This window comes from Canis lupus, chromosome 18 (genome assembly GCF_003254725.2).
Source record: "Canis lupus dingo isolate Sandy chromosome 18, ASM325472v2, whole genome shotgun sequence".
In the NCBI taxonomy this organism is placed as follows: domain Eukaryota; kingdom Metazoa; phylum Chordata; class Mammalia; order Carnivora; family Canidae; genus Canis; species Canis lupus.
Window position 1 is genome coordinate 55,438,795 of NC_064260.1, and position 13,141 is coordinate 55,451,935.

General features: G+C 53.5%; 1 protein-coding gene across 1 annotated transcript; it reads right to left on the reverse strand.

The window, feature by feature from the left end:
• Positions 1-2,675: 2,675 nt before the first annotated feature.
• Positions 2,676-10,806, reverse strand: MS4A15 (membrane spanning 4-domains A15). The gene is given in 9 exon segments (XM_025445851.2): positions 2,676-3,595; positions 4,480-4,563; positions 4,916-4,977; positions 5,284-5,323; positions 6,801-6,857; positions 7,853-7,930; positions 7,933-8,004; positions 10,589-10,761; positions 10,764-10,806. Coding segments are annotated over 9 exon segments (813 nt in total). The 3' UTR covers positions 2,676-3,391.
• Between the last annotated feature and the right edge of the window lie 2,335 nt (positions 10,807-13,141).

The following is a 13,141-nucleotide window of genomic DNA, read 5'->3' on the forward strand; positions in this document are numbered from 1 at the left end:
CCCTTCTGTGAGAGGTGAGGCCAGGCCATGAGCAGCTCTGGAAGATCCACTTCTCCTGGCAGCACAGCCACCTACCTACCTACCGCAGTCTCCCCGCTGATTCATGCCCAGTGACCTCCCGTGCTGTGCGCACCTGTCAGCAGGTGCTTTGCACCTATTCATCACCCACATCTTTATTATTTTTTAAGATTTCACTTATTTACCCGAGAGAGAGACAGAGATAGCGAGAGAGACAGAGATAGTGAGAGAGAGCACAAGTGGGAGAAAGAGGGAGAAGCAGACTCCCCACTGAGCAGGGAGCTCGATGTGGGGCTGGATCCCAGGACCCCAGGATCATGGCCTCAGCCAAAGGTGGACGCTTCACTGACCCAGGTGAGCATCCCAGGTGCCCCAATCAGCCACATCTTTCATTCCCTAATCATGGGATGAACATTTTTCTAGAAGCTGTGGTTTTTCACTAGGTTAGAGGCTTCTGCTTTGCCATTCAGTCACATACAACGTATAACACACGCACGCACACACCATCCTGCACCCTTGGTCATTAACTGACTCACTCATTCACAGAAGCCTTACTGAGCACTCACAAGGGGCCAGGCACGCTGCTATGTGTGGAGGCCCAGGAGTGGGGTAGAGGCCATCTGCCTGGCCTCAGAGGAGCTCAGAGGACGTGACAGGCAGGATAACGGCTCCCAGCATGTGCACGTCCTGATCCTGGAACCTGTGGCTTTTTCACCTTCCATAGTAAAAGGACTTTGCAGATGTGATTAAGTTAAGAATCCTGAGAGGGGGAGAGTATCCTGGCCTACAGGGTGGCCCCTGTATAATCACGGGGTCCCTCCACCAGGGACCCAAGGGGAGCAGAGCCAGTGAGAGTGACTGGAAGGGGTGGGGCTGCTGGCTTTGGAGATAGATGACAAGGTCACACACCAAAGGATGCAGCAGTCCCAGGAAGCTGGAAAAAGCCAGCAATCAGGTTCTCCCCTAGAGCTTCCACCAGGAACGTGGCCCTGCCAATACCCAATATTTTAGGACTTCTGGCCTCCAGAACTGTAGGGTGATAAACATGTTGTTGAAAACACTAAGTTCATAGTAATCGGTCACTGCAACAGGCGACTGATAAAGTCCCGCGGTGGAGATGGTCAGGGAGGCAGGCAACTATCTGGTGGAGAAGGGACACGACCCTGGATAGGTGGTATGGGAACAGCCCAGCAGAAGCCACCTCACCTAGACCAGGGAGAGAAGAATGAGGATAGGGAAGGCTTCCTGGAGGAGGAGGCATTTACACTGAGATCTGAAAGCAGTTGGGAGTTTAGTAGGACAGACAAGAGAAAGGGGGGCAGGCTGGGGACTGCACTCCACGGAGCAGGACTTCCCAGCTTCAGCACAGCTGCCAATGTGGGTCAGGTGCTGGAAGAGGTGGGAGGAGACAAAAGAGGGCAGCAGGCTCTGTCTCCAGGGCTTTGTAAACCTTGTGGGAACATTTGGACTTTAGCCTCATGGCAAAGGAGAACCCCAAGTGGCAAAGCAGTAGCACCATGGCTTTTGTGCCTTAGGTAAATCCCTCTGGCTGTTATCTAGCTGACAGGTGGCCTGGTCAGCTGAACATTGGGGACACAGGCTAGAAGGTCTGCAGACTGATGTCATAAACACAGGTGAGAAGTGACAGTGGTCCAGAGGAGCTGGAAGGAGGGTGGGGCGAGGGGATGGGGTTGAGAAGGGCAGGGAGAATTGGTGGGGTGATTATATGTGAGACGGAACCGCTATTGTTTAAACAAAGCTTCTTAAAAGCCCATTGATCTTGGTGACAATGAGGTCAATGACTGCAGCCTCCAAGGGATTTCAGCAGAGTGAGCAGGAGCGGGGAGGCAGACTCCATTAAGAGGAGAAAAGTAAGCCCTCCTGGTGGGAGGGCTTTCCAGGGTCAAGACCAATCTTTTAAGCCTGGAGAGAATGGAACATATTACACTTTCACACTTGGAAAATTTAATTGGGCAAAACTCTCTGCTCCAAGTCCTCCAATCTCGTTTCTTGCTTCTGAGAGCCAAGCTGGTTGTAACCCCATTCCACCTCTGCTCTCCCACAAGCTGGGAACCAGAGCTCCCTTAAAGGGAAAGCTGAATGGTGCCAGCCAACCACCTGCCTTTGGGAAGACCTCATAGAAGGGGCAACATTAAAATAGGGTTTTGAAGGAGCAGGAGTTCGTTAAATGAAGAAGTGGGGGTGCTGAGAAATGCAGCCCCGGCCCAGACTTTGGGATGAAGAAACAGGAGGAAGGAAAAAGGGTTTATGGAGAGCACTTGGGTTTTGGACCTGGGGAGCCATGCGGTGAGACACAGACTCTGATGTTAGCTGGAGCTGAGTTCAAATTCCAGCATTGCCTCTTACTAGATCAGTGTCCTTGGGTTCTTTATTTGACCTCTTCAAGCTCCCGTGTCCTCCACTGTAGAAGGGCCTATGAATGCCTGCTTGTTTGCACTCAGGTGGGGGCAGACCAAGTGCCAGGATCACCCCACACAGACCCCGGCTCCCAGAGATGCCTCGGTTCTGTGACAATGGGACCCAAGTCTTCTGATAAATATGGAACAAATCTTTGTAGCCCCTGAGGTTGAAAAGAAAAAGTCACTGCAATGAGACCAGCTCAAAATGTAAGCCACACAGTTTATTTCCGCCCACAGTATGGAGAAGAAGCATCCACCAGGACTTCTGACATTGTGTCTCCTTTGCCCCAGCCCCAGCCCCGTGGGTGGTCACCTTCAGAGGCAGCTCTGCTCCCCAGGGGGGAGAGTGAGTGGGGGAGGGACCGCCAGGACTGTGTACCTGCGGATGCTGATGGGGTGCTGAGGGCTGGCTTCAGCCTTCCCCTGAAACCTCCCCAAACCTGGCAGGTGAGCAGTGCTGGAGTCAATAGCAACTCCACTTTACAGATAAGGAAAACAAGCTTTTCCAGAATATCCCCTGACTTAGAGCAGGACTTCGGGGATCCCTGGGGAACTGGAAGGGCCTTAAATGCCATCTAGTTAATGCTTTGGTTTCCAGGAAAACTGAGCAGCAGATGACAAAGCGCAGAGCTGGTCTTGGAGCCTGCAGACCCAGAGGTCAGGCCACAGCTAGTCCTGGCCTCTGCCCTTGGACTTAGTACTCTTTTCTGGAGGATTCTGGGCTGCTGAGCTTAATGGTCTTCCCAAGGCTTGAGGGCAGCCATTGAACCTGTCTGCCAATGAGGCCACGGCTGCCTCCTGTTGAGCAGAGAGAAATACAGAGGAGCGCGTGGGGACATTCCCAGAAGCGGAATGGGGCCCAGGACGCTGGGGGACGGTTCCTTGACACCCACTAGCTCTTTTAGGAAGGAAGCCACCGAGGGAGATGTGTGGGGATGTCCTTGGGGAAGGCTTCACTCGGGCGCCACAGTAGTGAGGATGGGGTGGGGGGAGAGGCTGGGCCCACAGGAGGAAAGCTGGCTTCCAACCGCGGAGAGGCCTCTACTCCGATGGCTCCTTGGCATATATGCCACATTGTCATAGGCAGGCGGTGGAGAGGCTGCGGGGCTGGGGATACTGAAGTCCGTACTTAAGAGGTTGGGCAGGAAAATCACGGGCTGCAAAGATAAAGAGAGCCCCGATGTCCTGGAGGGCGCTGGCGCCTGCCGGCGGCCTTGCAACCGTGCCCCCGTGGACATTCTGAGAACAGCGCCCTGGGAATGAATCCCGAAGTGAATCGGCCGGACTCATCTGTAGGATCGAATATTTCAAAAATACTTACGGGGACCGACGATGACCAGGCGTTGCGAGTACCGCAGTGAACAAAACAGAAGCCGCATTTGTCTAGGAGCTGAAGTTCTGGCGTTCCTTCTCCCTGGGCCTCCCCTGCCCTGGCTCCTCTGGGGCCTGGGGGGCGGTTCAAGGTTCAAGGGGAACCCTCCGGATTGGTTTCGTTCCCTGTGAGCACGCAGTCCTCTGCGCAAAGCCTTTCAGTGGCCTCATCTCCAGTTTGCAGAAGTCCCCTGGGAGCAGCACCCGCGCCTGGTGGTGTGGCTGCACTTCCCGTGGGGCCGCTGCTCCATCCCGCGCTCCTCGCCGCTTTCCCGTCTTCACTCTTCTCCAGATTTGGGGAAACTAAGCTAATTTCCCCGAGTCGTCAGTCGTCGTGCTGCCCTCTGTACTGGCCCGATCTGCCTCAAGGCCTGGGAGCTCCCCGAGGGGCCCGCTCACCCGCGTAGGCACAGCCCCTGGTCCCCCGCGCCGGCCTCCCGCTGCTGGGCACCCGGCTAACAGCCCTGGCGCGGCCGCTGCCCTGGGGCCTCGGGGAGAAGAGCCGCATCTTCCCCAGACTTCACCGGGTGCCCGGCCGAGGAGTGCGCGGTGGGGAGGTCCATGGGGAGGCAGCGCCCGAGGAAGGAAGCAAGAGGCTGGAAGAGGAGCCCTCGCAGCCAGCAGCCCTCCTCAGAGGCCCCGCTTGGGTAGACGTGGGGGGGGTACTCACCCGGCTGGCTCGAGCGCGGGTGGCTCGACACCCAAAGTAGGTGGTGACCACGGTCAGCACAGCCAGAGAGCCCCTGCCCGCATCCTGGGGACCACACCCACAGTCAAGGCAAGCCCAGCACTCTAGGGTACAGGAGGAAAGGGCCCCCGAGGGACCATAACTTGCCCAGGTCCCACAGCCCCACGTGGCAGAGCTGGCGGAGCCAGGCCACCTGCAGCCGGTCCTGCGGCCTCCCGGCCCCTTCTCCTGGGCTCTCCCGCAGGCCCCCAGCAGCGCCCTGGGGCACCAGGACTGACAAGTTCTGCCCCCGCCCAGGACCCTGGGGCCTCCCCTGTCGCACCCTCCTGCCTACCACGGCCGCCCCGCCCCCACCGCCTCCTGGTGTGGCTCTGGCATCCTCCCAGTATTCCCGCTCCTGAGGGGCCTGACAACACACCCAGCTGGTGACACCAAAGTCCATGAGCAGAACGGCTGTCCCCGCAAAGGCCGCCATGGAGGCTGCTCCTCACCTGCAGGAGGGAGACAGACATGAAGAAAAGGAGCAGAGGGAAGAAGCCAGGAGGAGAAAGAGGAAAGGACGGAGGCAATAGCCCTCCCCGCCATGGGGTCCTGTGCCCAGGGCTCCGTGGCCACCCTGCCATGGGAGCGGTGTGCTTCCGGACTCCTCTTCCTTCTCCCGGGTCCCTTCCCTACCCGGGGCCTCAGGGGCTGCCCTGAAGCCTTCCTTACCTCTGTCACCTTGGGAGAGGGCCGCCCTCCTTCATGGCCTCTCTGGGTGCTGTGTGCAGCGAGCTCCAGGCTCACATCGTACCCCCACCCCAGGCTGAGCACCCTGCAGCTGCAGCTGCCCCAGGGGCAGGAGTCAGGGAGACCTTCTGCTGGGACACTGAGGCCCAGTTGGAGAGGTGATGGGGTCATTTCTGTGAGGTTCCAGGTAGGCAGAGCAAGGGGATCCCTGGGTGGTCCAGGCCACCACTCAAGGCTCACCCTCCCTTTGCAGCCAGAACTCGATACTCTTGACCCAGCGGCGGGAACCTGTGGCTAACTAAGCCTTGGCTGTATACTGGGGACCACTTGTAGGGAGCTGGGGCTGCGGGACCTGCTCAGGTTCAAAGATCCCTGACTCCTCTTTTTCTTTTCTTTTTTCTTTTTTTAAATGACATTGAGGAAGTAATGGAGACCAGAGTGGCCTCACAGGAAATCAGTTAATTAATCCAACAAAGTGCTACTGAGTAGCTGCTGCAGCCAGGCATTGTTCCAGCCACAGTGAGCCTTAGGGACAGAGGTCAGGTCCCAGCACTCCTGGACTTTATGGCCTGGGGGTTCCTGAGTCCAGTTCCGTCCGGTTATGATCCATTCTTCACCAGGTGCCCAGCACTGGACAGCTCCCAAGAATGCAAATAGGACAAGGAATATCCATTTCCATTCCCAGTGGCCTCCCTTAGATAAAGTCCCTCAAAATAAATCCCAAGGTCCCCTCTAAGCTCTGATTCATCTCTCTCCCCTCTCCCTCTCAGCCGAGTCCGCCCTCTCTACCTCCTTCACCTCCTGTAAACTGCCCTGACTCCTTCTGTCCTGATGCCCAGGCTCTCCCCCCTGGGGATGCTGGCGCCCAGGATCCTCTGTGACTGTCTCCGTCTGAACAGAGAGCTCAGGGGCACCTGCCCTGGGACCCCCAACTGTTCGTTCTAAGAGGAATGACTCCCACACTACCCCGTGTGCTTCCCTTGTGACACTCTTCATGCTCTGCAACTACTTTGTTAGTTGAGTTTGGGTGTCTTAGCAGACACCGGAGTGTAAGCTCCAGGAGGGCAGGGACTTGACCTTCACTGCTGTGTTCTCTGAGCCTGGAGCATGCTGCATGCTGGATGCGCCTCAGTTCACAGCCCTCATTGCTTCTCGTGACTTGCAGAGAGGTCCAAGCCTCGGCCATGTGGACCTACTGCATCTCTCCACTTGCTTTCCCAGAGCTCTGCCCTGGTCAGAGGGAGCCCCATATGGTTTTCATGGTAACCCTGCCCATGGCCCCTCCTTGGCTGCTCGTTTTCCCTCTGTATTTTCAAATCCTGTTCTTCCACCAATGCCCAGCTTATCCTCTCCTTTTTCAAGAGACCTTTCTGATCTTCCCTTTCTCTGAATGATCATGAGCACTTGGTCTGGGGACCCTCACTTTCTGCCCTGTATTGTGAAGTATATCTTGGTTCCTCCTGTCCCATGTCTGGGAGCACTCAGCAGGCCCCAGGAAATGTTTGTTGAATGAGTGAACAGATGGGATGGGAGGGGCAGAGTGGAGTAGTCCTGGGTACCCCATTCAGACTTACCAAGCAGCTGGTGTGGCTCTTCTCGGCTGCCACTGAGAGGGACCCAGAGATGACAAACTGTGGGGGGGAAGAGGGGACCCCAGTGACTCTTCGGCCAGGACACCAGGTAGGGAGAGGGCAGCAGCCTCTTGGCTGTCACCTCCCCTGCTTTCTGGATCTGTCTGTAAAGGTGTCCCCTGATTACTAGAAGGCCCGTCCAGGGAACTCAGGCCATAGTTGGCAAAGTGAATGATTTCAGTGACATCATTCACATGTTATGCAAATCTAGCCCTCTCTAAAGGGGGCATTGCTACAAAGTGATATCACGGTTTGCTGCAAATCCAGGGTTAGTAACTAGCTCTCACATGCCTTACTTCTAATTTCCCCAAACTCTGGGGTAGGCTGGGCCAGGACTCTGCTTTTTAGATGAGGAAGCCAGAGCTGGAGATTGGGTAACTTGGCTAAGGGACTCCATGGTGACATGTGGTGGCACAGGAGCTGGGGTTCAGACCCCACTGACCTTGCTCCCAAGCCTTTGCTCTCCCAGGGTGGCTGGGAGACTCAGGTGTAGACAGGGCTGTGTAAACGCTGAAGTGCTCTCTTGATGTTGGAGATTTGCCATTAACCATGTGCTCCCCAATTCTGCTGCAGGGGACATGGTGGGGATGGCCAGGCTGGCCAGGGTATGGGCAGAGGAATGGATTGGGGGGCTTCAGGGCTGGTCAGACCCCTAGAGGACAGAGCTCTTGGTGGGCTAGGACCCATGGGAGGGGGCGGTTGAAGGGTTTCTGCAGGCTGGGGTTTGGCTGCAGGGTGAGGTTAGTATCCAGGTTATTCAGGATGGTTAGTATCTCTTAGCCCTGCGCTCACCCCTGCATCCTGTCTGTTTTGGGAACCTTCTCTGTGCCAGGCTCTTTGCTGGGAGCTTTTCCTAGGCAGGAGTGGTGCCTAGCATAGGTGTGTGATTAGGGTTTGCAGTTAGGACTTAGATTTAGACCTAGGTCCGCTGTGCCCAAGAGAATGTGGTGTGGCGGGCGCAGAGCAGGAGGTGAGCCCCAACGGCCTGCACTCACGAAGGCTCCTCCCCAGAAGGGGACACCGCCTTCAATGAAGAGCATCCCCGCGTGGCCGTGGCGGACCAGGAGCAGGACCAGGAGCAGGACCAGGAGCAGGACCAGGAGCAGCCGGAGCCCAGGTGGATGAGGCCGATGAGGATCTGCACTGTCTACAGAGACCGCACGGCTCAGCCAAGCTGGCGGGCCGGCCCCCCCCTCCACCCCTCAGCCTCTGGGAAGTAAACTCGACTCCGTTCTTTTGAGGAGACATCCGGGTAGCAACCCTGAAGGACTGTCTAAAGAAGGAAAATCAGCTCCCACATCCGCGAGACCCCCCACCCCCGCATATTTCCGTGTCTTTACGGGTCTGCATCTTTGTGCTCTGACCCATAGACCCCAAGCATCGCTCTGTGTTGTTGCTACCTGGTTTCCTTAGCTTTCAGTTCTTCTTCTTCTTCTCCTCCTTCTCCTTCTTCTTCTTCCTCCTCCTCCTCCTCCTCCTCCTCCTCCTCCTCCTCCTCCTCCTCCTCCTCCTCCTCCTCTTCTTCTTCTTCTTCTTCTTCTTCTTCTTCTTCTTCTTCTTCTTCTTCTTTATATATTTTTAAAATTGGAGTGCGATTTGCCAACATATAACAACACCCAGTGCTCATCCCGTCAGGTGCCCCCCTCAGTGCCCATCACCCAGTCACACCAACCCCCCTTTCCACCACCCCTTGTTAGCTTTCTCATTTGAGCATCTATCACTGATCCATGCCAGCTAGGTGCTGGAGCTGCCTCCTACCCAGCTGACATCTGGACGCAGATCAGCACCCCACTGATCCATTTCCCAGAAGTAGGATGGTTTTCCCAAGGAAGGGGCCATGTGGGCTTCTGGTAAGTAATGCCATATGTTTTTCGCATGTTTTTTGGTAAGGATTGAATTCTAGGACTGAGTGGGGACACTGGAGGACCCCACATTCAACCTCTGCCTAATCCGGGAACTCTTTCCAGCTCCTGATTTCTCAACAAGCCCCATCAATGAGGAGGTGCACACCACCACTCAAGCCATTGTGGTCTGTGTACTACTGGCAGTTCTCACTGTAAACAGCCAGAATCATTTTTTGGCGAGTCATGTGGAAGATGTATTATCTTTCTGACTTGAGTGTGCTGGGAAGTTAGACATTTATGGGCATGGCCACTTTGAATCTTCTGTCCCATTTTCTCTTGAGCTGCATGTCTTTCATCTTTGCAGCTTGCTTAGGTGGCATGGTGTCCCAGCCACCAGCACTGCTCCCCTCTACAGGCTCTTCTCCTACTATTGGACAACCCCACTGCTGTGAGCACAGATCAGAGAACAAAGCTGCCTCTGCCCACATGCCTGTCTACACTGAGCAACGTGCTGTATGTTTTTAGACATTATCTCCTTTAATCCTAACATGATGAAGGAGGTATTTCTATTCTAATTTGGAGACAAGGAAACTGAGACTCAGAGATGTTTAGTAACTTGTCTGTAGTCTCCTAGGATGAAGGGGCAGGCCAGTTAACTCTAAAGCTGGTGTTCCTCTACTGGGTGACACTCCCAAACACCTATTTGTAGTTTCCACATTCTGTGTTTTCCAGCAATTTATAATTGTCTTACCAAATCCCTCTGGACATTATGGGTTTCCTGGTCTGCTCTGAGGTTTCAGGAGTCCAATGGCTGATGACACCACCTCTGTTCACTGTCTCTAATCCCTTCACACACCAGGGGACATGGTGCGGTCTTTAGTGTATTCAAGCCAGAGCTCCTGGATGCTACCGAGCAGGGGGTTTGAAAGTGGAACCGTATAGTCAGGCCATCCTGGGGAACAGGATGCCCCTTAGCAACTGTGTGGCCTTGGACTTTGACCAGCCTTTGCTTCCTAATCTGTCCAAAGGGAACTGTGGTCCCATCTCACAAAGTGGTGATGAGAATCTAAGGAACCAATGCATGCACATTCCATGGCTCTGTGTGTGCCCCTCTCAGGGGTGCCGCAGCCATCGTCACCACCACCATCAGCAGCAGCAGCAGCATCATTATCATCATAAGCATCACCGTCACCATGGTCATCATCACTACTGCCTAAGCTATGTTTCCATCCTCCATTTGGAGGAACTAAGGCCAAAGGACAAACTGAAGAAACTATATTTGTAATGTATAAGGGTGACTATATTTATCTGTCTGTCTGTCTATTTGATATTTTCTTCTTGCCCAGAGAACTGTTCTCAAGGCCATCTGAGATTGGCAAAGACCTTATGGGACATCTTTCATGGATCACTCCAACTCCATCTCATCTCCCCCCTTCCTTTGCTCATTACATCCCAGCCATGTTAACCTTCTAGTTTGTCCTTGAACAGTTCGAATTCCCACCTCCAGGCCTTTGCATCAGCTGTTCCTTCATCCTCTGAGCACTCCCCTCTGCTCCCCGTCTACCCTTGGCTTCAGCATCCAGGTTTTAGCCTAAATGAACCTGTCTGCTCATCCTTCCTTGTTGCCCCTCCCACATCCATCATATTCAATCTCATTACCCTGCTTGGGATTATTTTAGTCATTTGTCTGCTGGTGTGCTCTCTCTGAGCCCTGTGGAGGATGGGCCCATCGGTCTGGTATGCAGCTGAATCCTCAAGTCTCCACTAAGTATTAGGGATTGTCTCTTCCCCTCTGAGGTGGTGAATGCTCTTGTGCTGGAGCCATTCTCTCCCTGCCTGGCACCTCTGCATACACACATGCCTCACAGGGCCTGGGGAGGCTCTTACCCCTAAAGCTTTGGGCTCTCCAGTCAGGAACGTCTCCATGGGCCGTAGGTCAGGCAGCTGGATGGCCCTTGGTGTCTGTACCCCCAGTGGCTCCTCAAACAGCAAAACCCCAGGAGGCTGGCACATGGAGGTGGGCAGGATGGCCGGAGGTGGGCAGAGGCCACTGGCATTGCTGGGATGACGACAAACACCCCATTGCTGGCGGGAGCTGCAGACATGGTGCTTGGAGGGCCTGGGAGACAAAGGCTTGGGAGATGATGATGACATTTATGCATTTGCATGGAGCCTGCATAACCCTGCTCACTGCAGCCCCTGAGGACATCCCCAAAATCTCTGATTATCAATTGTCTTTGAGGGAACTTCACTCCGAGAAGTGAAGGATGTCCTAAATCAAGGGCCCCTAGGTGAGGCAAGGCCAGGGCTTGATTTCTCATCTCTGACCCCAGAAGCCCTGCTCTCAATCTTTGTGCTATATTACATGAAAAGGACGTTTAGGAGAAGCATGTACTTAAACTACCTCCTTTCTCTAGAGAAGGCAAGTGACTTGCCCAAGAACACACAGCTAGTGTGAGGCAGAGCTGAAGCAGCACAACCTTCTTTACTCATAGATTGGAACTCACCTGCCATTTCCTGTCCCTCAGCCTCGGCTATTGGAAATCACCTGCCATTTCCTGTCCCTCAGCCTCGGCTGATGAGCTGGTGTCAGTTATGACCCTGGGCCATTTCTGGCTGTGGAGACTTTCTCTTTGGCCACACAAACAATTGCTATTAATGTAGCTGAGAAATACATGGATTATAGAAGCACTGTGTGGGGCTGGCCTAAGCAAACACTTCGGGGAAAAACACCCAGCTGTCAAATGATGAGTTTACTAGGGCCCAGAAGATTGATGAATGAATCTGCCAGATCAGACAATGAAATTAAAAAGTCAGCCCTATCATTGGCATTAACAGGTTCAGTGCAGGCTGCAGAGATAGAAGTCAGCATTTGAATCCTGGCCTCTCTTGCTACTGTAAGACATGGGACAAGATGGTCACCTCCCCTTGCCTCAGTTTCCTTACCTGTAAAATGGGAATAATGACACTGTTACCAATCTTATAGGGTTTGGCATGAATTATATTGGAATAATGCACATGAACTTGATCCAAAGCACTGTGGAGTGTGATTTGTTATAAAGCTATTTTTTCTAAAATGTTTTCCTAAAAATAAGATGTATAAACTAGTCACAGTGAACAGTTCATTTTTTAGCAGTTTAACGGCATTTTTTCCTGTGCTCCGAGAGCTATCAGACACGCTTCTCACCAGGGGGAGCCAGTTTGCAGACGATGCAGCAAATTCTCTGTGGGTCTGCAAAAGCTCTGAGCCTCCTGGTTCTTGGGGTGATGATGCTCACGTGTCTCCTGGGGGGCCTCTGAGCCATTTTTTGTGCTATGTCTGACCTACATCGGTGGACAGAGTGTTGGACTTGCTGCAAAGAAAAAGCAAAGAGTACCCATAGGCTGTTAGGCAAGTTTTCCATGACTGGAGGCACCACCCAGGAATTCATAGTGACTAAGCTCCACCTTGCTTCACACTGCCAGGTACCGGGTTAACAAGAGCTTATAATAGACTTGTTTTGTTTTTGAGAATTTTCTTTTTTCCAAGCATTTCAAAAATGTTATTTCTTATACTCACAAGGATGCTCTGATAATTCCTGAGAGTTTATTTTATGGACAAGACAAGCAAGGCTCTGAGCAGTAGAGGGATTATTTGGGTGACACGGCAGCTAGTTGGCAGAGCAGGGGTTCAGGTCCAAGTTAGCCCATCTCCAAAACCTGCCTGTATCCTCCTGTGGCCGCCCCAGAGGTTCAGGTCCAAGTTAGCTCACCTTCAAAGCCTGCCTGTATCCTCCTGTGGCTGCCCCAGTGATTGAGATCTGCCTATGGTTCCAGCTCTCTCATTCTGGGCGCCTTAATATTTGTTGTGGCCGCATGACTTGTTTTTGCTAAATAAATGTGATTGGAAGGAAATACACAGCTTCAAGGTGGAGGCATTTAGTTTCAGAGAACCCAGGCACCTTTCTCTCTTGATCACAGTGACTCGCAATATTCCAGACAGAGGCTGCTTCGTCTATCTGGGTCCCTGAGTGCGGATGATGGGGAGAGGAGCTCCCAGGGCAGATGAACTCAGGGAAGAGATAAATCTTTATTGTGTTAAGCCAGAGCTGTTTGTGACAGCAGCATAATATGGCTTCTCCTGACTGTGACACTCTCCAAAAATGAAAGGAAATAGGGATCAGACAGAGTCCATGTCGAGGAGCCTAGAGGCTAATAGGAGAAGCAAGAGAAATTTGCTCTTCAGTCCAACAGGTGATTATTATGCATTTATGATGAGCACCAAGTGTAGGGGCTGAGAATACGGAGGTGAGTTAAGACCAGTGTCCTGCCCTCCTGACACCTCGAAATGGGGAGCAGGGCCAGTGCTAGGAGAGGTCTGCAAAGTAAGGGGGAGCTCAGGGATGTCCCCAAGGAGGACATGGACCTAATACAAGGGTCCTCGGAGGCTCTGCTGTCACC